Here is a 20,672-nt window from a genome sequence, read left to right on the forward strand (position 1 = left end):
ACATATATTAATGTATGCATTTTTCCTGAACGTATATATGTACACATATGTAACATATAATATTATATACATATTCCCTAAACAGCATATTGTATTCTTTGCATGAGTTCACACTTAAGATCAATATTATGCTATAATACCAATCTGCTGTTTCCTTTTCCAGCTCAACATTATATTTTGGAGATTTATCCATGTTGAAACATTTAGCTCTGTCTCAAGCACTTTACCTGCTATATCATATTCCTTTGTATGAATTTATGGGTGCGTTTTCCTCTTGATAATGTTTGTTGCCTCCAATTTTTCACGAAATGTTGCAATGTATATTCTTGTATGAGTCGCACTCTGCAAACTTCTCTAGGGCAAAGGCTTTCAAATTGACCTGCCACCCACTATCAGAAATGCATTTTACACTGGGACCCAGTGCAACACAAACACACAGTACTCTTAGGACACTTTCAGAAACACTCGTTGTAATTTTTGATTGTCTGTTGTCTATTTCATTGTTTCAAATCGTGGTCATGACTCACTCTGTCAATTCTACAACCATCAGTGGAACCCCCAGTTTGAAAATCAGTGCCCTGGAGCATATACCAGGAAGTAGCATGGCAGGATTGGGGGGTGCGCACACCTTCAAACTTTACAAAAGAGGGCCAAAGTAGTTGTGCAAATTTACACTCCACCAGCAGTGTACAAGAGCACCTGTTGCTCCACAGCCTTACCAATACTTGGCGTCAACTGGCCTTTCAATTTTTGCCAAGAGGATGAAAGCAAAACAGCATCTCACTGTGGTTTTAGTTTGCCTTTCCATGATGAGCAATGGGCACGGCACCTTCCTAGTTGTTTACTGGCCATTTGTGTTTCCTCTTGTGTGACTTGCCCGCTCTTATCCTTGGCTCATTTTTATTAGATAATTTTATTTTGTCTTTAGCTTTCTTGGCCCTTTGCTTTTCTCTATAAATTTTAAGATCAGTTTATCTCGTTGCATGAAAAACATTGGGATTGTCATAAAAATTGATTTAAATTTTATAGGTCAGTTGGGGAAATTGACATTTTTGTGATGTTGTCTCTTTGGGAGTTTTTGCATACATTGTCGTTATTCACAATTTATTCTGTGCTCTTCAATATTTTTATTTCACTTTTTTTCCCCCCATCTTTCCCATTTTAGTTAAATTCATTCCTGAGTTCTTTACACTTTTGTTTTGTTGCTACTATGAATTTTTTTTTCAATTACTCTTCCAAATGCCTCCTATTTCTTTTTCTTGCCTTATTGCACTGGTGAAAAGGCCCAGTACAATGTTGGGTAGGTGTGGTGAGAGAGACCATCCGTGTCTTTTCCTTTTTTTAAAGTTAAAATACTTCTGTATATTTGCAAATGCACAGCATTTTCCTGGAAAAATGGGTAAGAAATTGGTTATAATGATTTTCTTAAGGAAAGGGAACTGGGTGGTTGAGGGATAGGGAAGGGTAGTCCTAATAAGTCATTTGTCCTTTTTACTTTTTGTTCCAGGAGCATTTAAATCCTTTTGAAAATATTAAATGAAGTTAAAACATTACAGAAAATGCTGGAATTCCTTTTGTCCACTGTGTCCAATTCTCATTCCTTCTTGACGTCCCTCTAAGTTGCTTTCTCTGAGGGATAGTCTTTATATTTACAAACATTGTAGTACTTTAAGTTTTAAAAAGGAGGACATACTAGGGTATTCTGCCAGTGCTTTTCTCCTGCTTTTACATAAATATGTGTATACATCCACAGAAACCATAGAGTAACGTTTTGTGTATATGTGCATATTACGTAAATGAAATTATACTGCACGTAGAATTCTTTTTTTTTTTGCTTTATCATTTGTTCAGGAGCTTTATATTGTTATACATACATCTAGCTCTTCCTTTTTAATAGCTGCCCAGTATTATATAACATGAAGATGTTACCATTACTTTATCTACCCTAGAATTTCTCTAGGGCAGATAGAGTAGTGAAATTATTGGTTCTTAGGGGAAACAGATTTGTTGTTGTTGTTATTTTAGCAAATACTACCAAATTGCTCTATAAAGTGACTATACCAGTTTCTTTCACCCACCAAACAAGTATTTTTGTCGAGGGTCTACACATTCCCCTACTGACTTGCTGTGACCTTGATTGAGCAGGGCATGTTTTCTCTCTGGACCCCTAGTGACTCCATCTGTAGGAGGAGGGAGTTGGGTGGACCCCACGAGTGTACGAGATGGCGTAATGATAGGCTGTGCAGCCTCAGAGTGGGTCGGGAATGACTGCCCTAGAGACAACGGGGAGAGGAGGAGGACGCGGGTAACAGCCAAGCTGAAGCCAGGCAATTTATAAGCACTTGGCCCTTATCTCAACTCCTCCATTAGCACAATGAACATTTATCATGAGCTTTCACCCAAAAGCCCCCTCTGGAAGGCCCGGATACCCTTTTCTGGGGGGAATTCACCTCCCAGGGTCTCCCAGAGGAAAGAATGGCAAGCAGGGTTAGCAAAATGTGTGTATGGTAATTTTGCCGTTGAACAAATAAATGCTCTTAACAAATACAGAGCGATATAATTGCACTGGTCAAAGATAATTACAAGATTTATAGACAATATTAATTCATAATGTACTACAGATGGTGTGGTCCAGCAATGGAACACACATTTACAACTGTATGAAGAATAGTTTTCTTTTTCATCCCTGTCAGTGTGATGCAGTGACTGAACATATGTGTCTTTGGAGAAGTCTAAATATGAGCAACTTTCTGAATGTGAGATGCACCAAATACCCTCCCATCTTCTCCACCCTACCCAGGCTCAACCATTCCGAGGCTGGCAGTGAAAAGATACAACATGTTTAATGTTTCTAAATCTGATGCCTGTGTCGATTACCCACACTTGGAGCAAATCCATATGCATTTTATGGTTTCCCAATGTATGCATCCGGAATAAAAGAGAAAAAAAGAAAAGTTCTTCCTCCTTTGGACTTAGAAAAGGGGGGAGATGACAGGGATGAAGTGGATTTTAAGACATGGTAAAGGCAGATTCTGGGCCACAGTAGATGTGGATTCTGAGCAATAATAGAGATGGTAGAGGTGGTTTCTGAGAGAGACAAGGTGGATTCTGGGACATCCTAGAGGTAGGCTCTGGGACAAAGGTGAGGTGGATTCTGGGGCATGGAAGAGGTGAGTTCTGGGACAGGGACCAGGTGGGTTCTGGGAAGGAGCAAGGTGGATTCTGGGTCAGGGAGAGGTGGATTCTGGGTGGGGGGGTGAGAGGTGGATTCTGGGAAGGGGCAAGGTGGGTTCTGGGACACGACAGAGGTGGGTTCTGGGTGTCGGGGTGGTGGGAGGTGGGGTCTGTGAAGGGGCAAGGTGGATTCTGGGACAGAACGGATGGACTGTGGGCTGGTCCTCCCACTCCGTGTTCCCAAAACCCACTCATGCATAGTTCCTCCGGAGCCCACAACACGACCCATGGCCCCTGTTATTTGTCTCCCACAAGCCTTCGTTCGAACATCACTTGCTCAGAGTGGCCTCCCTGGAGACTCCAACCCCGCATTAGGCCCCCCTGTTACACATTCTCATCCTGTCCTGTCCTTTCTCTTGGTAACCACTCTGCCTGGTAGGTGACTGTAGATGTGTACCCGTGATTACTTGGGCACCGCCTACTCCTGGCTAGCCGGTGACTCCTTGCGGGCAGGGGCCACGTCTGGACGGCTCGCCAGAGAGCGCAGGGCCAGCCCCAGAGAGGTTGCCCAATAATCATTTGTATCAAGCGAATGAGTTTTTCTTCCATGAAACTTAAGTATCCTGTTTGATTTGCGGTTTCATTCCAAGTGCCTACGAGGCCTCAAGTAGATGAATGAATCAATAAAGAAACAGGGTGTCAGGGCAAGAGGAAGTGAGGGAGGAAAGAAAAGGGAGGGAAAGTGAAAGAGAAGGAAAGGAGGAAATGTAGGAGGGAGAACCAGAGAAAAGAGAGAGACCAAGGGAGGGAGAACAGGCAGAGGCACAGAGGCAGAACCGGGAGCGGGTGAATTAACGCCCGCCGGACTTCATGAATTACCCAACGCCCGCCCGCCTGCGCGCGCCCTGGGACTGGGCGGGCAGTGCGTCTCCCCGCTCGGGCCCACGGCCGCGCCCGCAAAAACCACGCGAGCGGGTGGCGCGATCCCGGCCCCGGGTCACCCCGCGTGCGAGTAGCGCCCCTGGCCGCTGGGGGTCTCGGCCCCGCTCCTCAGGCCGTCGGCGCTGGCCCCGCCCCGCCCGCATCCCCTCCTCGAGCCTCCCGGCCGCGCGCGGCATTGTGGGAGTTGTGGTCCCCGCGGCCCCACGGAGCGCAGCGCGGCGTCGGCACCGGCTGGGAACCGGCTCGGCTCTGGCTCGGGCTCCGGCGGCGTGGGCCGGGCAGCAGCGGGGCGGTGGCTCCGTGGCGTGGGCAGGGGGCGTCCGAGCGTCCGCGCCCTCGGGCGGCGGCGTCTCCCCGGCCCCAGTGGCCGCCCCCGCCGCCCGCGCGCTCGGGCGCAGGTAAGCGGCTTCTCCGGGGGCTGCGGGGCAGGACGGCGGCGCAACGGGACCGACCCTGAGAGAGGGGGAGGAGGCGGGGGCCGGGAGGCTGCAGGCCCGCGGTCCCCACGCCCGGCGGCGCGGCCGCGGAGGGTGCTCAGCGCCCCGCATCTCGGCCCGTACGAGGGGCCCCCGCCGCCCAGCGCTCGCTACGTGCTGAGCGCCGCCGCCTTGGCAGTGTACGCGGCCCGGGCCGGGCATCACCCTCCTTGTCCCCTTGCTCCCTCGCGACTCTGTTCACCGTGTTAACATGCCCCATCACCATCACCTTCTCGGTCACCATCCTCCTTGGTCCCTTCTCTTGTTGCTCTTCCCCTCCCCCCCAGCCCTGTGCATCACCCATTTCCCTTATTTCCCGTGGTGACCCTCCTCCCCTGTTCCATGAGCCTCCTTCCCTAATCGCCCACTTTTCCTGTCAGTACCTTTCCATCGTCCCATTCCCCCCACCCCACCCCCACTCCCGCCCCGACCTCCTGGTGGTCACCATCTGTATTAACCTATTCTGTGCACTCTCCTTTTCCCCCACTCTCCTGAGTGGGTGGATACTGAAAAAGCTGGACAAGAAAGTGAGGAGGAGAGGTCTCCGGTGGATACTGAAAAAGCTGGACAAGAAAGTGAGGAGGAGAGGTCTCCGGTTCCCCGCAGCAGAGGGCTGGCCCCAGGGCAGCTCTCAAGCTCCTGGGTGCATGCATCACACTCCTTGCCCGGCTCCTTGGGGGGCTTCTAGGGTACCCTGAGAGTGAGCAGAAGCTCTCTGGCACTGGGCAGCCTCTCGGACTGGTAATGTGAACTGGATTAGCCAGGTTTGAGCCGAGTGTCTCTCTCCCTAGGTGTTCATTGTATCAGAAGTTATATTTGATTCGACTTGCTCACCAAAAAGTGGCCATGAATTCGGACCCTATTCCCCAGAGCTGGCTGACTTTGAAGATCTGGAGTTGCGTATTATTAAAGTGCAGAACTGCAATGAGGTGTCCCCATCCCTGATGAGGACAAGAAATGGAAACAGATGTGTAAAGGAAGCTGGAAGTTACTGTGGTCACAGAGACAAAAGCTGGGGGGTGGGAGTGGGGGGGTGGAATTCATGCCCTCGCAGCTGCAGGGCTGGGGTCTATGAGGGTCAGATGTTTGAACCAGTACTTGATAAACTGCCAATCACCCTGTAAAGGTAAAGGTTTAATTTAGTGTCACGTTTCAGCTGTGAGCTTGTTAATCCACCTCCGGGCTCAGGGTCCTGCCAGCGTAGTTTGGGTAAAAGTAAGTGGCAGATGTGAGAAGTCCTTACTTGAGCTCTCAGTGCTGTTTGTGATCTTGTGAGCAGGGTCTGCAGCTGGGGTCCAGGGCCTGAGGATCCTCTGCGTTTTGTTTATAGCTCAGCTTAGGGAGCGTTCATGGCCGGTGTTGTACAGAATGAGGCTTCCCTGGGGAGAGGGTAAGTGGTGTGACTGTCCAATGGAGAGATTCCCTCGTCATCTACCCGGTACTCCGCGTCTTCATTTTGATTGACTTAAACTTCAAGCAGGGCTGATGGGAACTGAAACTTAACAGGTGTTTGTTAAATGATCATCATGTCACTCTTAGAACATTTAAGAGAAACAAACCTCTCTTCCTGAGAGACTGGGTTTTCAAAGTTCCAATTAGGGCTTCAGCTCAGCGATGGGGGAAATCCTTTTAGTAAAAGTGCTTGTTATCATACAGATGTTAGTTTCACACTGAACTTCAAGAATCCTGGGGTTCTGTTTGGCAGATGGCTTGCAAACAAAATACCTTTCATCATGATTATCCTTCCCTTTTCCTCAAGAGGAAACAGCTGCCAGTTATGGGAGGACTAGTCAAGAACCAGGGCCCCGGGGTGAGTGGGGGAGGGGGTCTGTTTCCATCCAGGGGGCCCAGCCTTTCCCTCTTCTCCCAAATCTGTGAAGACATGGAGAACGTATGAGGAAAAAATTTAGCTTCTAACCTCCCGACTCTCGTATTTTTCCGAGAAACATAAAAATGTCCGTGAATATTCAGCATATGCGTTTCTGACTGAATATTATAGTCAAGCGATTCTTTATTCAACCTAAGCTGGGAAGATATAAGTAGGGAGTTAAGGACAATCTAAGGTTTCCCTTTAATTTTAATAGCTTTTGCACGTCTGGGGACCCGCCCCCCCCAAAAAAAAATTCCTTGAGATGTGTGGCAACAAGAGTATACCTTTGGCTGTTGGAATTCTCAGACCTGAGATACCTTTCCCTGATGGCCCACCTGTGGTTTGCTGGCTACTAGAGATGGGAATCCACATGTCACAGCGGTCACTAGCACATTCTGAACTGTCACCATGATGTGATCATCAGTGCTTTCAACCCATCATTCCCCTTGATCCAATGAGAGGAGCATTACCCCGTCTTAACAGATGAGCAAACTGAGACTTAGAGAGGGGAGTGACCTGCCCAGTTTGGGTTCTTAACCTCTCTGCTACGTTGCAAGAATGTTGGGGCCAAATTTAGTCCCCGGAGAAGGGGGAGGGTACAGCTTTCCTGTTTTTATTAGTTGCCTTCTCACATTCCTGTGAGACAAGGGAGAGCATGGTACCAAGCGAAATTTCTGAATTATTCTGCTCCTCGAGGTGAGGGAATGTATTACACATGTAGTAGAACATAGACCTGGCTGTTTTCATCCAATTAGAGCAGGATGGACAGAGAGTTTCACCTGGGAAGCACGGCCGGGGTTCTATAGACACAGGCAATGAGACAGCTGGGCTTCGATCATCTCTTAGGTTGTTAGGATAATCAGCGTGCCGGACACTGGCCCAAACCATCGGCAGGATACGTGGCAAAGCACAGCACTTCTGTGTGTTTTGGAGACAGACCGGAAAGGGCTTCTATTTTCATTCTATCCATCATTTCACTTTCATAATCTCATGGGTGAGGCCAGTAGATAGCCTCCCAAGCGAGTAGACAGAAAATGCCTGGTGTCTGCCACAGATGTGACCCCGGGGAGCCCACTTCCTTTTCCAGCTTGATTTAAGCCCAACCTATGTCAGAAGGGCAAGAGAGGTTAAATAAGAATGATGAAGTCCTGTGAAAAGAGCAAGTAAAACGGAGAATATGCAGTTCCAAATTCCTTTACCATTTGTAAGATGCTTTTGAATCCAGATTTCTCTTTAATAAAAGGTACAGAGATTTAAGGAGAATAAGCATTTATTACATACCTACTGTGCAAGAGCGTAGCAAAATGGATAGATATGGCTTTGAAGTGAGATGGGCTCTGTGTCCCTGCCCCGGCTGCATGAACTGGGGTGAGTTATAGGACCTCTCTGAGCCTCAGTTTCCTCATCCATAAAATGGGGATCACAGCACCTCCTAAGGATGACACAAAACAGATGGGACTACTGTAATGAGCAAACAGTACTTGATGCAGATTAAACACTACTGGCCTTTTGGGAAAGGGGGTGGTGATAAAATGGAAGGAGAAAGTACAGGATTGAGAAACGTGTCCCCTTCCAACAGAGACCTGACAAAACGAGCTGGGGCTTTGTGTTTCACTTGAGGACTTTTCCAGGGGTAAAAATTTATGCCGGTTTATTATTATTTTTTTCATCTCAGGTTTGGACTGCCTAAAAAAGTCATTTCACGGTGACCAGCCCCACTTGCCGACGTGACCTAAAGCCGCTCCTTTGCCCCCACCCGCAGTGACTTTTGCCGGGAGCGGGGGACTGGGCACAGATGTCTTTCCATGCCGCCCTTGGCAGGACCCGAGGAACCGTGGCAGCCATGCCTCCGCCTGCCCCAGCCGCCCCTCACCCCCTACGCTGACCTGCATGGTATGCATGCCCTTGGGACTCCCGAGGACTGACCAGCTGACCTCTCTTCGGATCCCCAACAGCTCCCCCAAAATGTCGCTCGAGTGGCTGGTGGCCTGGAGCTGGTCGCTGGACGGCCTGAGGGACTGCATCGCCACCGGCATGCAGTCCGTGCGGGACTGCGACACCACGGCCGCGGTCACCGTGGCCTGCCTGCTGGTCCTGTTCGTGTGGTACTGTTACCACGTGGGCAGGGAGCAGCCCCGGCCCTACGTCTCGGTCAACGCCCTGATGCAGGGCCCCGACGCCACGGGGCTGCAGAACGGGTTCGTGTACTGCCAGTCCCCCGAGTGCGTGCGCTGCAGCCACAGTGAGGGTCTCAACCAGAAGCTCTACCACAACCTGCAGGAGTACGCCAAGCGCTACTCCTGGTCCGGCATGGGCCGCATCCACAAGGGCATCCGCGAGCAGGGCCGCTACCTCAGCAGCCGGCCCTCCATCCAGAAGCCCGAGGTCTTCTTCCTGCCCGACCTCCCCACCTCGCCGTACTTCGCCCGGGACGCACAGAAGCATGACGTGGAGCTGCTGGAGCGCAACTTCCAGACCATCCTGTGCGAGTTTGAGGCCCTGTACAAAGCGTTTTCGAACTGCAGCCTCCCACAGGGCTGGAAAATGAACAGCACCCCCAGTGGGGAGTGGGTCACCTTTTACTTGGTCAATCAGGGGGTCTGCGTCCCCCGGAACTGCAGGAAGTGCCCACGGACGTACCGCTTGCTTGGAAGCCTTCGGACCTGTATTGGGAACAATGTTTTTGGGAACGCGTGCATCTCCGTGCTGAGCCCCGGCACCGTGATAACGGAGCACTACGGACCCACGAACATCCGCCTCCGCTGCCATTTAGGTACGTGGCGGGGACAGGGCCTCCCGGCACGCGCTGTTCTAGCAAATACATCCCAGCCCGTCTGCCGGCCGGGAGCCCAGACACCGCGAGTTGTAGTCAGTAGCCAGGATTGGGCTTTTTCTCATGCTTCACTGTACTCTGATCAAAAATGGATGGGTCACGTGTGAACAGTGTTGGCAGCAGAGAATTGAGTCAAAAAAGAAACGTGTGGTCAGTATAAACCTAATTTGTGACAGAAACTCCGTCCAAAGGAGCTGTCTGCCGAGATGGGAATGGTCTCCATCTACGCTGTCCAGTGCAGGAACCACCAGCTGCATGTAACTTGAGTGCCTGAAATGTGGCCAGTGCAACTAAGGAGCTCAATTTTTACTTGAATCCAAATTTTAAAATATGACACTTGGCTACTGTATTGGACAGAGTAGTTCTAGAGCCAGAGGCTATTGGGGTGATTCAGGAGGCTGAAAGATACCCAAGTGCCTTCCGAATCAACAAGGACGAAGGGACGCTTTGTGTGAAGTTGATTTTATTCTGCTTCTAGGGAGGTTGGTAATACGTGTAGTGTGTGTAGCAGTGGTTTTGAGAAGAGGGTCTGGAGTCAGATTGCCTGTGTTTGCGTCCTCACCCCACCATGAGCTGGCTGTGTTACTTTGGGCAAGTCAGTCCCCCTCCCTGGGCCTCAGCTTCCTCATTTGGGAAGTGGAGGTATTATAAAAAGATCATCTTTTACAGAGTTATGTCGAGGCTCTGGTGTGATGATGTGCATCGTGAGGCATTTGCTCAAGCAGAGCCTGATAGTGAGTACTTGATAAAAGCAGGCTCAGAAACTACTCGGTGAAGAGGGACGTTAGTTCTCCAGAGTGCCTCCTTCCTAGTGAGTCATGATAACATTGGTTACCAGGGCAGTGGCACCACTGGTTAGCATCCCAGACTAGAGGAGCTGCCGAGAGCCTGAGCAAGGTCCCGCTTTGGAAGTCCGCCCCAGCTTTGTGTTGGAGGGACGAGAGGCGCACGGAGGAGCCCCAGTATAGCCTGGAGAAGGGGGTTCATAACCATGGTCCACAGGGCAGCCTCGGGGCTGCCTGGGGGACCTGAGCCCGATGCCCCGGGCCCTTCAGCCCCTCTTCGCCCAGAGCCCTCTGCTTCTCCCGCTCTCTCTGTGGAGACTGGACAGAGGGCTTCACTGCTTTAAAAAAACAGAAGGAACTAGGTTCGAGCAATTGACATCGTTTTGAGTATTTCAAGAGTAAAAGCAGGACAGGGTAGGGGCTCTGGAGGGAGTTGCCTGGCTTCGTGGCTGGCTGTGAGACTTTGGGAAATAACCACGTCTCTCCGGGCCTCAGTTTCCACATCTGTAAAATGAGGAGATAGTACTTATTCACAGGAATGTTGAGAGCTTTCAATGAAGTCATATCTGCCATGGCTGCTTGACACGGCTCCTGGCATGCGACAGCATTCGATAAATGGTAGCTAGTAGCTTTTATGATCATACGCTGTGTTGGGCAGTGTGAAAAATGACCCATAAGACATAGTCCCTGCCCCTGGGAAACAGTGGAAAATGCACAGACTCTGGAAGCAAACATACCTGGACTCAGATCCCGGCTTAGCCCCGTTTGCCGGGTGACCCTGGGCAGGCTCTGAAACTGAGCCTCCAATTTCTCCTCTCTGAAATGGGCGTAACACCTACCTGGAGGGCTGTTTGGAAGATTAGAAGTATGTCCTGTGTGTGAAGTGCTTGGCAGGTAGAGGGCAGTCAGTTAAAGGGGGCTCTGGTTGATCTAAGAAGTGAGATGATCGTCTTAGTGATGATCATTGTAATGAAATCTCTGTGTGAGGCACCAGGGCGCACTCTGAGCTCAGGGGACACGGGCTGCCTGTGGGCTGCTCCGGGACGGGGGTCTGACCCTGCAGGACCGCTGGGGCCGCCGGGGTGGAGCAAAGCAGGAGGCTCCCCCTGGGGCTGGGGCGCCGTATCTGGGCTAGCTGGGGAGCCCGCTGGTGGGGCTGAGCTTGACCAGCTCAGTGGGAGCAAACCGCAGGGGGCCTCCCTGCCAGGCTGTGGGCCTCGGGGAGCAATGCTCTTCTTTTTAAAGGTTTCCCTTGTAAGTTTTCTAAAAGCTTCAGAAGGACGTGTAGGGAAGGGCACTTGAGCTGGGTGTGGTAGAATTCCGGGCAGGTGTGTCGAGTAGGAAGGGCTGGTGGACCTGCCTCCCAGGTGTTCATGCCTGTTGTGTATGTGTGCAGTGTGTGTGTGTGTGTGTGTGTGTGTGTGTGTGTGTGTGTGTGTGTGTGTGTGTGTGTGTGTGTAACATGTGCCCACGTGGGCCTCTTTATGATCCGTCATTCCCCTCCCGGCCCAGAGAGTCACTTGCCACCGGAAAAACTGGGTCATCCGTGTCACCCTGGACAGCAGGCGGTGTTGGAAGGCGTCCCACTAGCGTGAGCTGTCCCCATGGCAAGGGTGAGCGCCAGGGTTGGGTTTGCTCCGTTTCCTCCTCTCCTCTGTCCTTCCACCCAGGAAGGAAAGAGAGGGGTGTGAGACTCACGTGACCTCGTGTGTTGACATAGGGGGTGTCCGGAGAATGAGGTCAGAGGCAGGAAGGGCCTGGTACATGCCAGTGGCCACACCTCCGCCAGTTACCTGGCAGACGTGGGGAGGCACCTGCGGTTACAGAACTGTGTCCTTGCAGTGCCCCGCAGCCTCCCTTTCCGCCTTCCGTCTTGAGTGGGGGCTGGGGGCGTCGTCCCGGCCGCCGCTCTTCAGCCATCAGCGCCTCCGGGTGGCACACGTTTGCCGAGCCTGCTCCGAGCTTCCGCTAGAGGTGGCATCGCTCAGCACCTGTCCATGCGGCCCAGCCGTCACCCAGCACCCTGTACGGGGCTGCGAGGTCCCCACCCACTGTCACGAAGCTCCAGGGAACAACCTCTGAAACTAATGAGGCAGCTGTTAGCCAGGAGGCAGATACCGGTCCAGTGGCAGACCCTCAGGGAAGGGTGGATGAAAGTGTGTGAGCGTATCCAGATTCTCGCTACAAAAGCCCGTTAGGCTCTCATTTTCCTTTCATGAGTATATTGTTGGATTTCTCGGCCGTCCGGCTGGGTGATACAAGCTGGTCAGCTCCTGTCTGCCTTGCCCACCCTGAGTGCCAGCCTCCTGAAGTGGTGGACAGAGCCCTTTCTCCACCCGTCTTGCGCCTCTGTCCATGGGCATTGGGGACAAAGCAGTGAGCCCTAAGCCAGAGGGGGCCTGGGGATATGGGACTGGCCGAGGCCATGCGTGGGGCCTATGTGTCCCCAGTAGCCGCCCGAATGCTCTGTTTGGGCGAGTGTTAATCATATCTGCCAGCCAGGCTGGTTTATGGCAGTAGGCGGGGATGGTGGGCCGCTGGAAGGCTGGGGCGCAGTGAAGGGAGGCGGAGGCGAGTGAGCAGGGGCTGGGAAGCCGGCAGGCCAGGCCGTTTTTCTGTTGTACCATTGGGGTGGTGATGAATCATTTCGTGGCCCAGAAAAAGGGGAGCTTCTTTTTGGAATCCTGGGGTGTTCTGTCCCTGCAGAGAACCACCTATCCCTAAAGGCCTTCTCCACTGAACCAAGCGGTGAGGGCACGCATGGAAATCTTTCAGGCGGAGCGGAGCTCCTTTACAGCCCTAACCTCCCCCAGCAGCTGTTAACAGTAGTGGGAGATCCTGGTTCCAGAGGCAGAACTGACAGTGTCAGCTGATTCAGTGAAACGTACTATTGATAGTTGAAACATATTAACTACAGGGAAGTTGACAACCACTTAGCCTCACTGCTACCGATGTAACAACTAGCATTTATATCCTACTGTCCAGTGTTGTAAGAGCCTGTTTCATGGAGCCAGACAGATCTGGGTTCAAATCTCAGTTCGCGCAGGACTAAATAGTGACTTCCAGCAGGTCACTTAACTTCTCTGAAGCTCAGTTGCTCCATCTGGAAAGTGTGTGATGTCCGTAAAGTGTTTATTTAACACAAACCTGCTCACAGTAAGTCTTCAGTGATTGGTAGCAAGGACAGTGGTCACACAGCCTGGAAGGCAAGTGTGCTCATGGCCTCTCTTTACAGATGAGGAGGCTATAGCTCAGAGAGGTTGAGTGACTTGCTCAGAGTCACCCAGCACGTAAGGGTGGTCGTCTGACCTGAAGTCCTCTCTCCTGCCCATTACTCCACGTGGCCTCTTTGTTTGAATTCTTACTCCATATGTGTCTCCTGGCGCCATCCATTTCTGGTTCAGAGGGTGTGTTAAATCCTCAGGCTGTTGAGAGTACGCTGTTTCATGTGTGTCGTAGGGACATTAAATCAGAGCGGGGATGCTGACTGGCCCAGGGTCGTGATTATCAGGGTGGGTCACTGAAGACAGACAGAACACCATGATCCCAGGCCCTCTCACAGGGCCCACTTCCTCCCGGCTCAGGGCCTACCCAGCCTCCTCTGAGTCAGTTAGGTGGCTGTGCCGGTGCCTTCATTCACAGATGACCAGGTAGTGCCAGGGGCCAAGCGTTCCTTCAGACCCTTGAGTTGGAAATGGGGGTGTGAAAGTGCATGCACGGCAGCGCTTGAAGAAGACCCCCCTTTCCGGGGTTCTATACCCGAGCTCGGGTATAGACCCCCCTTTCCGGGGTTCTATACCCGAGCTCGGGTCCCCCGCCTGCATTTTGAACATATGGCTTCCTACGAGGGTGGCAGTCAGTTTCCTCTGAAAGCTCAGGCGTTTCTTTAGGGGTGTCACCATTTTCCCAGAATGAGGCTGGGGAAACTTGGACTGTGAACATGCCATCCTCAGGCCTCACAGTGGATTTTAACGTTGGACCCTAAAGAGGAGGGCACTGTGTGAGTCTCCGAGTCTTTAATCTCGACGGAAGCAGCCTTTGCCTATTGGGCAGGCAGGGTTCTGAACCTGGCCTCCCTCGGTTTCCGGGGCCCCACGACTGGGCTTCAGGAGTCTCACAAGTGGAGCGCAAGCCTTGGTCCGTGCTTTAATCAGAGTAGTCCCTGGCCCAGAACAGATTAAGCCACCAGAGGAATGAGTTTCTCCAGGGAGCACAGTGAGGGTGCAGGTGCACGGCCTGCATCTGTCCTAACGGACTGCCTCCACCCACCCACCAAGCGGGGCTCCCGAGGGGTAAGGCGCAGGGTCGGGGCTTTGGAGGTCGAGAGCTTCCTCCAAAGCCTGCCACTCCCGACTTCCGGCGTCCCTGGCCCTGCCCGCCTTCATTTTCTTTTCTCTGCTTTGCCCCCAGGTCTGAAAACTCCGAGTGGCTGTGAGCTGGTGGTGGGCGGGGAGCCCCAGTGCTGGGCAGAAGGCCGCTGCCTCCTCTTCGATGATTCTTTCCTGCACGCCGCGTTCCATGAAGGTGAGTGTCTGTGTGCCCCGTGGCCGCCTTTAAAAATATAAATATATATATTTACATGTATCTTTAAACTTTCTTTTTAAAGCAGTTTTTGGTTCCCAGAAAAGCTGAGCAGGAAGTACAGAGTGTGCTCCCTGCCGTGACCCCCATAAATTTCCCCTCTCTTAGCACCTTGTAACAGTGGAGTACGCTGGTTACAATGGCCGCGCCAATTTTGACACATCATCAGTAACTCAGGTCCGTAGTTTACATGAAGGTTCACTCTTACTGTTGTACACTCTGTGGGTCTGGACAAACGTGTGATGTCACGCGTGCACCATGACAGGATCGCACGGAGTAACCTCCCTGCCCTAAAAGTCCTCCGCGTTCCACCTACCACGTTTTCACCCTTCCCTCCCTCTGCCCGTTTCCTTTCTGCACTCTGCTCAGAACCTTCTGGGGTCTTCTGATAATGTTGTTGATCAGAGAGGAGGAGAGCTTGCGATCTGTGCCGGGGTCAGCAGGGGTCCCTGCCCGAAAGCTGACTGCGTGGGTCTGGCTCTGCCCGGGTCCTGGCTCCGGGCGGTTTGAACCTCTCCTCTCTCGCCGCCCTCCCCCAGGTTCGGCGGAGGACGGCCCACGGGTGGTTTTCATGGTGGATCTGTGGCATCCCAACGTCGCAGCGGCCGAACGGCAGGCCCTGGATTTCATCTTTGCCCCGGGACGATGAGAACATTGGTCGTGCTGCAGTCGCCGAGAGTGGCCGCGGTCCGCCCGGGCAGACAGGGGTGCGGCCCGGCCCCTGCCCCTGTTCCAATTCCATGCCTCGACAGAATGCTCTCATTTGGGATTTGGTTTTTAGGTCGTGTTGGGTCCCTCTTTCCTTCGGTGATTGAAAGTGGGAAATTTTCAGCTTGTATTTCCTTAGATTTTTTTTCCCTTCCAATCATTTGCTTCTGCGATTCCTTTCTGCCTAAAAGCGCATTACTTTGCTCTGTGACCAGAGTCTCGGGGTCCCTGTCGTCTGTGTCACGCTGCTACTTGGTTTTGTCAGTGCTCTGAAATAGGGTCGCCAAATGGTTACTTGTCTGGATGTAATAACGTAAATCTTCCTGTCATCTTAAAAGAAAAAAACAAAAACAAAACAAAACACTGCAGATCAGAGAGCTGGAGGACGTGGCCTCTGCTGCTGTCACGATCACCCTGGGCCTCAGACGCCCGGGTCGGGGGAGCCCGCGGTCCGCATCCCCAGCTGTCCCCTGCTGGCTTCCTCGGCAGGGTGGCCCAGTCAGGGCAGGGCAGACTCACCATTGCTCACCTCACCCTGAACCCAGTCGGGTCCCTGATGGCAAGAGCATCAGGCTGGTGGCAATGGAGGCTTTTCTGTAGACGTTGCTTTCCGACAGAGCTGAGGCTGGTGTCTTCGAGAGCCAAGCTGGGGCTCCCTCGGTTCAGCAGCTGAACATGTGATTCGATTACCTCACTGCCTACAGAAGCCCTACTGCCAAGCCGGGCCTGGAGAATTCCCCGTTTGAGCTGTTTGGAGTCCAAGGTGATGAGCATTCAGACCCCCAGGCTGGCTGATGGGCGCCGAGGTGAGATGAGACCTCACTCATCCAGTGACGTTCTGGAAAAGCCTTTCTCTGGCAAAACTGGAATCGTAGATCCGCCCGAAGTGTCTGTTTTGCTTTGGAGTTCTGTTTCCTATGATTTCCCATTTGTCTGTACATAAGCGTTCAAACGCTGGGCTCGGAGATCATGGCAGAGTCGGCCCTGTGTCTCTGTCAGTGCACAAGGGTGTGGTGAGGGCCACCTAAGCCAGTGTGTGCACGTGAGGACACTGGGGGGACCTACATACCCAAAGGACCCATGGTCGCGGCGCTGGGTCTGCTGTGAAGGACGTGGCCAGTTTGAGGCACTAAGTCTAGAAGCAGCCCCCCGTTAGCCGATGTGTGAAGGAGTCTCCTCCAGTCACACTAGAGATGCCTTTTTTGAATAATGTATTACGGCAGAGTCAGGTTTGTAAAGCCTTGGAGCGGTACGGAACATACTGCTTGTCCCGTCTGGGTCCAGTGTTTCTATCCGAACGGAAACCAGCAGCTTCTGGGAGGAGCAACCGTCAGAAGTAAACGCGGTCTGAAACGCACTAGGTAGTTACTAGCAAGTGTGCAAAGAAACCGTGTCTACATTTGAGTACAATTTCTACACAGATGTTTTTCAGCGATTAGAATGCAGGAAAGGGCAGAAATGTCAAACACACCTGAAGTCTTTTTACTTGTTAAGTTTCTTGTTAAAGAATCCCTGAGGTGCATGATTTCTATACGTACTGACTGCTCTACGTTTACAAAGCCAGCAGCCCACACAGGCCCCTGGCTACCTGTGCTCACGTGACGCGGTTGGGGAGCAGAGGGTAAATAAAAGATCTTGCTGAAAACCAGAGTGAAGTGGTAAAGCGGTCTGTTGGAGAGGTGACGTGGGACTTGGGCAGAGGCTCCGAGAGGGCCACTCGTTGCAGGCTCTTGGTTTCTGGATCGTGTCACAGAGACAGGCGGGCCCCTAACGGTGATCATGTACAGGGAATGAAGCAAGATGTAGTTCTCAGTAATGGGCGCGGAGTGGGGGAAAGGAGCAGATCCATGGAATGTTCAGGAGCTGCAGGTGTCACTCTGGACAAAGAACAAGGACCGTGCTTCAGGAGAGCTGAGGATTCCGGACTCAGTGCCAGGAACTTGCTCCCACGTCACCTTGCACAAGTCATGGAGCCTCTGGGAGCCTCAGTTTCCTTCACTGTAGAGACAGTGCCTGGCACGTGAAGCAGCGAGGTTGGTTCCCTTCCTGACATAGCAGGGGTTCTAAGCAGTTACAGACAAACAGGTGAGGAGGAAGGATGGGTGAGGAAGAGATGGACGAGTCCACCGGGTCGCTGGTAGAGGCGGCCGGGGAGCTGCGGCTTCTTTCTGCTGTCTGTGTCTAACCTCGGGGAGAAAGAAGCAGGGCCCTTGGTGGCTCTGTTTTGAATGTTTCCCCTTGTCTTAGAAGAAGGACAGGGAGCTCTGGTGGCCTGGAGCCCCAGGAGATGCCTGGCTGCCAGGTGTTTTCATAGCAAAGCTGGCCAGGCTGCCACAGCAGGTGGGAGGGAAGAGCACCGTGCACCCTGGGCCACGATATTTCTCGCTCTCCTGAAGCGCGCGTTGCCAGCTAGGCAACTGCTAAAGTAATTTACACGTTGCAGCCGGGGATGCCCAAGGTGAGAAAAGGGAGGCAGCATGCCTGCCCAGCTTCGAGTGGGAAGCCCTGCCTTCCACGCAGAGGCAGCCTGCCTCGGCTGCAAGGCCGGATTGGTGACTCAGTTTGACAAGGTCACCTCCCAGGTCTCCCAGGCACCTGCTCATCATCCCCCAAAGTCGCCTAGATTGTCTGGGTTCTGAGCCCTCCTTTGCTGACAGCAGCCACCCTTGTAGCATTGAGTAGTGCCCTGCAGCGTGTGGTGGGGGAGGAGAAGGGTAGTCCTCACCCACTGGCTCTGGACTTTGGCTGCACAGTACAGTCACCCAGGGAGCTTTTGAGAAATACTGATGCCCACACCCTGCCCCCAAGGCATCTCAGTTCTTTGGCCAGGTCTCCGGTATTTGTTTCAACTCATTTCCTGGGCTGACTCTAATGTGTAGCTGGAGCTGAGGGTCGATGCCCTGAGTAGCAAAAATGGCAAGGCCTTTGAAATCAGCCAGCTGGAGGTTCAAGGCTCAGCTGTGCCCCTATGTGATACTGGGATAGGCCACCTAACCTTGGCCTCTAGGGGATGGTCACTGTTTTAACACTCTCCTCCAGCAGTACTCTGACGAGCCTCTTGCAAGACCGTAACATTCCCCTTTCTCAGTCCCTGGATTTCCAGGACCTGACCCAAACCCAGCTGCAGGGCTAGGCACATGACCCACACCTGACCAATCATCAGAGCCTTGCAGACTCCTGGGTACTAAGGGCTGGGCACATGGTCCAAGTTCTCTCCTGGGACCATTGAGAAAGAGAGGCTACTTTTCGAGGGATGGGAGTGGGGGATCCAGTGTAAAGAAAATCTGAGAGAGAAACCCACAGAGGAGAGCAGGTCTCTCATCTTGTGGAGATCATCTGAGTCGTAATATAGCTTTGCCTGGAACCAGCCCTACCTCTGGACTTTTCCGTACATGAGCCAATAAACTCCCTTTTAACTCTTAAGTCTGAGTTGTGGTTTCTGTCTGTTGCTACCAAATGTCCAAATCCACTCTGTGAGCTTCATCTCGAAAATGTGCCCAATGCTTCCTCTCATAGGCTTAAAGTGAGGTCTGAATAAGGTAAGATTATGGCAAGTTGTGGGTGGGTGGGAGGTGCTTCTTACATGTTTTTAAAATGTAAATACGAGCAGCAGAGGCTAAGTACAAAATGCTGTTTTTAAGGACCATGATGGCCTACTGGCAGCCGCCTCCCCGTGACATGTATGTCCCTGGCTGAATCTTGCTAACCAGATGTAAACACAGGGAACAGGAGAGAATAAGGCTATATATTTTAGAGCTGCTGACAGATGGCAGTGAAAATACTCAAGCAGACTGTAGCATTGGGTGGGAGGAGGCAACACACACAGAGATTAATTGACTTTCCGCCTCCTTCCCAGGCACACACGTTGGTCCTAACTTCGGATCACCTACCCTTCCCCATGTTTCCCACTTCCGCCGCGTTAGCCACCCCGGCTTCAAGGTGAGTGTGTTGCGTCCTCGAGTACAGACAGCACTGTTCCCTCTGGAAGATTCTATTGTATACATTATTATCCCATAATACTTGTGGCCCCGCGGGGGTGGGTGCTGGGACAGTTACACTCACTTAAGACGAGAAAACGTAGGCTCGGGGCAGTGGGCGAGCACAAGGCTGTGGTGCCGGCTGGAGGGCGAGCCGGAAACAGAAGCCAGGTGTCCCGGCTCACGGCTCAGCATCCCCAGGCTTTTGAACTCCGGTCATGTGTTCAGGCCTCTCTCTCCACGGCGGGCAGAGGGACCCCCGTGGGGAGGCCGTTTGCCTTCTCAGGACACACAGGACACTGTTTGCCTTCTCAGGACACTGAGCCCCACTTTCTGTGGGTCCACGACGTGCCACACTTTTACTTACATCGCCTTTCCTCTGCATTTTAAAGAAGATACTGAGAGTTTCCAAAGCACTAAGTGGTAGAGCTGCGATCTGAACCCTGGTCTCACACCAGAGCCACGTGCTCCTACTGCCCCAGGAACCAGTTGGGGCTGGTTGGAGAGCAAGGACGCACCCTCTGAGCACACGGGAGATGGAGTGGGGAGAGGGCTCGTCTCACCGTCCCCGTGCCCCGCGCCCTTCCCGGGGATCCCTCAGCCCCGCCGAGTAGGAGGGCAGGGCAGAGAAGGGCTAGCACTCAGCTTGGACCCGAGCGCACTCAGGCTCTCATGACATGGCCTCTTCTTGGCGCTTGACAGGATTCAAAAGGCACTCTGGGTTTTGTTCCCCAGAGAAACACAGCTGGTTTCAAGTTCAGACATTGAAAATAAACAGAGAGGAAGTGTCCTTTTTCAGCCTTGAAGCCCTTAGAATCTTCACCTTAAGCTTCCCAGATTCAATGAATGTACTGAGAAAAGATCCAGCGTGCCTTTTTCTCCTGAGCTACGATGACGAGTGTGGATCTTACACCCCGCCCTCCCTAGGGGGAGGGGACAGGGTACTTCCCCTCCCGCTGCTCTTTTCTCAGGACAGTCCACAGTGAAGGGGGTGTGTGTGTGTGTAAGGCGGGAGGGGGTGAACAGATGCTAGCGTTGCACGCAGTTCGAGAGCGTCAGCCGTCGGTTCCCTGCTCACCCCCGTGGATCCTTTATTAGTAGGGGGCTCCCTCTCTCCGTCGTGGCTTCCTCCATCTGGAGACAGTGCCCATCATAAAGCAGGCACATCCCTCCATCTGCCCCAAGTGAGGCGCTTCCAATCTCCCAAGTAGTCCCCAAACCTGCCCATCTCTCTCAGTCATGTCACCTCCCTGCTCCGCGCCACTAACCCTTCCCACCTGGACAGCCGCAGCCTCCTGGTGGTTCCACTCCTGCCCTGCTTCTCGC

At 52.6% G+C, this 20,672-nt stretch overlaps 1 protein-coding gene across 2 annotated transcripts; it reads left to right on the forward strand.

Moving 5' to 3' along the window:
- The first annotated feature begins 4,375 nt into the window (after window positions 1-4,375).
- Window positions 4,376-19,386, forward strand: ASPHD2 (aspartate beta-hydroxylase domain containing 2). Of its 2 annotated transcripts, none has more exons than XM_060029419.1 (4): window positions 4,376-4,514; window positions 8,138-9,235; window positions 14,491-14,604; window positions 19,226-19,386. In XM_060029419.1, the coding sequence occupies exons 2-4, from the start codon at window positions 8,353-8,355 to the stop codon at window positions 19,384-19,386; spliced, it is 1,158 nt and encodes a 385-aa protein (XP_059885402.1). In that variant the 5' UTR covers window positions 4,376-4,514; window positions 8,138-8,352. The 2 variants fall into 2 exon arrangements, with proteins under 2 accessions (XP_059885402.1, XP_059885403.1); XM_060029420.1 differs by lacking the exon at window positions 19,226-19,386 and adding an exon at window positions 15,201-17,497.
- The last annotated feature ends 1,286 nt before the right edge of the window (window positions 19,387-20,672 follow it).

Source organism: Delphinus delphis, chromosome 13, assembly GCF_949987515.2.
Source record: "Delphinus delphis chromosome 13, mDelDel1.2, whole genome shotgun sequence".
Taxonomy (NCBI): domain Eukaryota; kingdom Metazoa; phylum Chordata; class Mammalia; order Artiodactyla; family Delphinidae; genus Delphinus; species Delphinus delphis.

Excerpts from the sequence above, each read along its gene's own strand:
- ASPHD2 (XM_060029419.1), top strand. The coding sequence starts at position 8,353 with ATGGTATGCATGCCCTTGGGACTCCCGAGGACTGACCAGCTGACCTCT. Across the intron at positions 9,236-14,490 it reads CCGCCTCCGCTGCCATTTAG|GTCTGAAAACTCCGAGTGGC; the intron begins GTACGTGGCGGG and ends CTTTGCCCCCAG. Across the intron at positions 14,605-19,225 it reads GCACGCCGCGTTCCATGAAG|GCACACACGTTGGTCCTAAC; the intron begins GTGAGTGTCTGT and ends CCTCCTTCCCAG.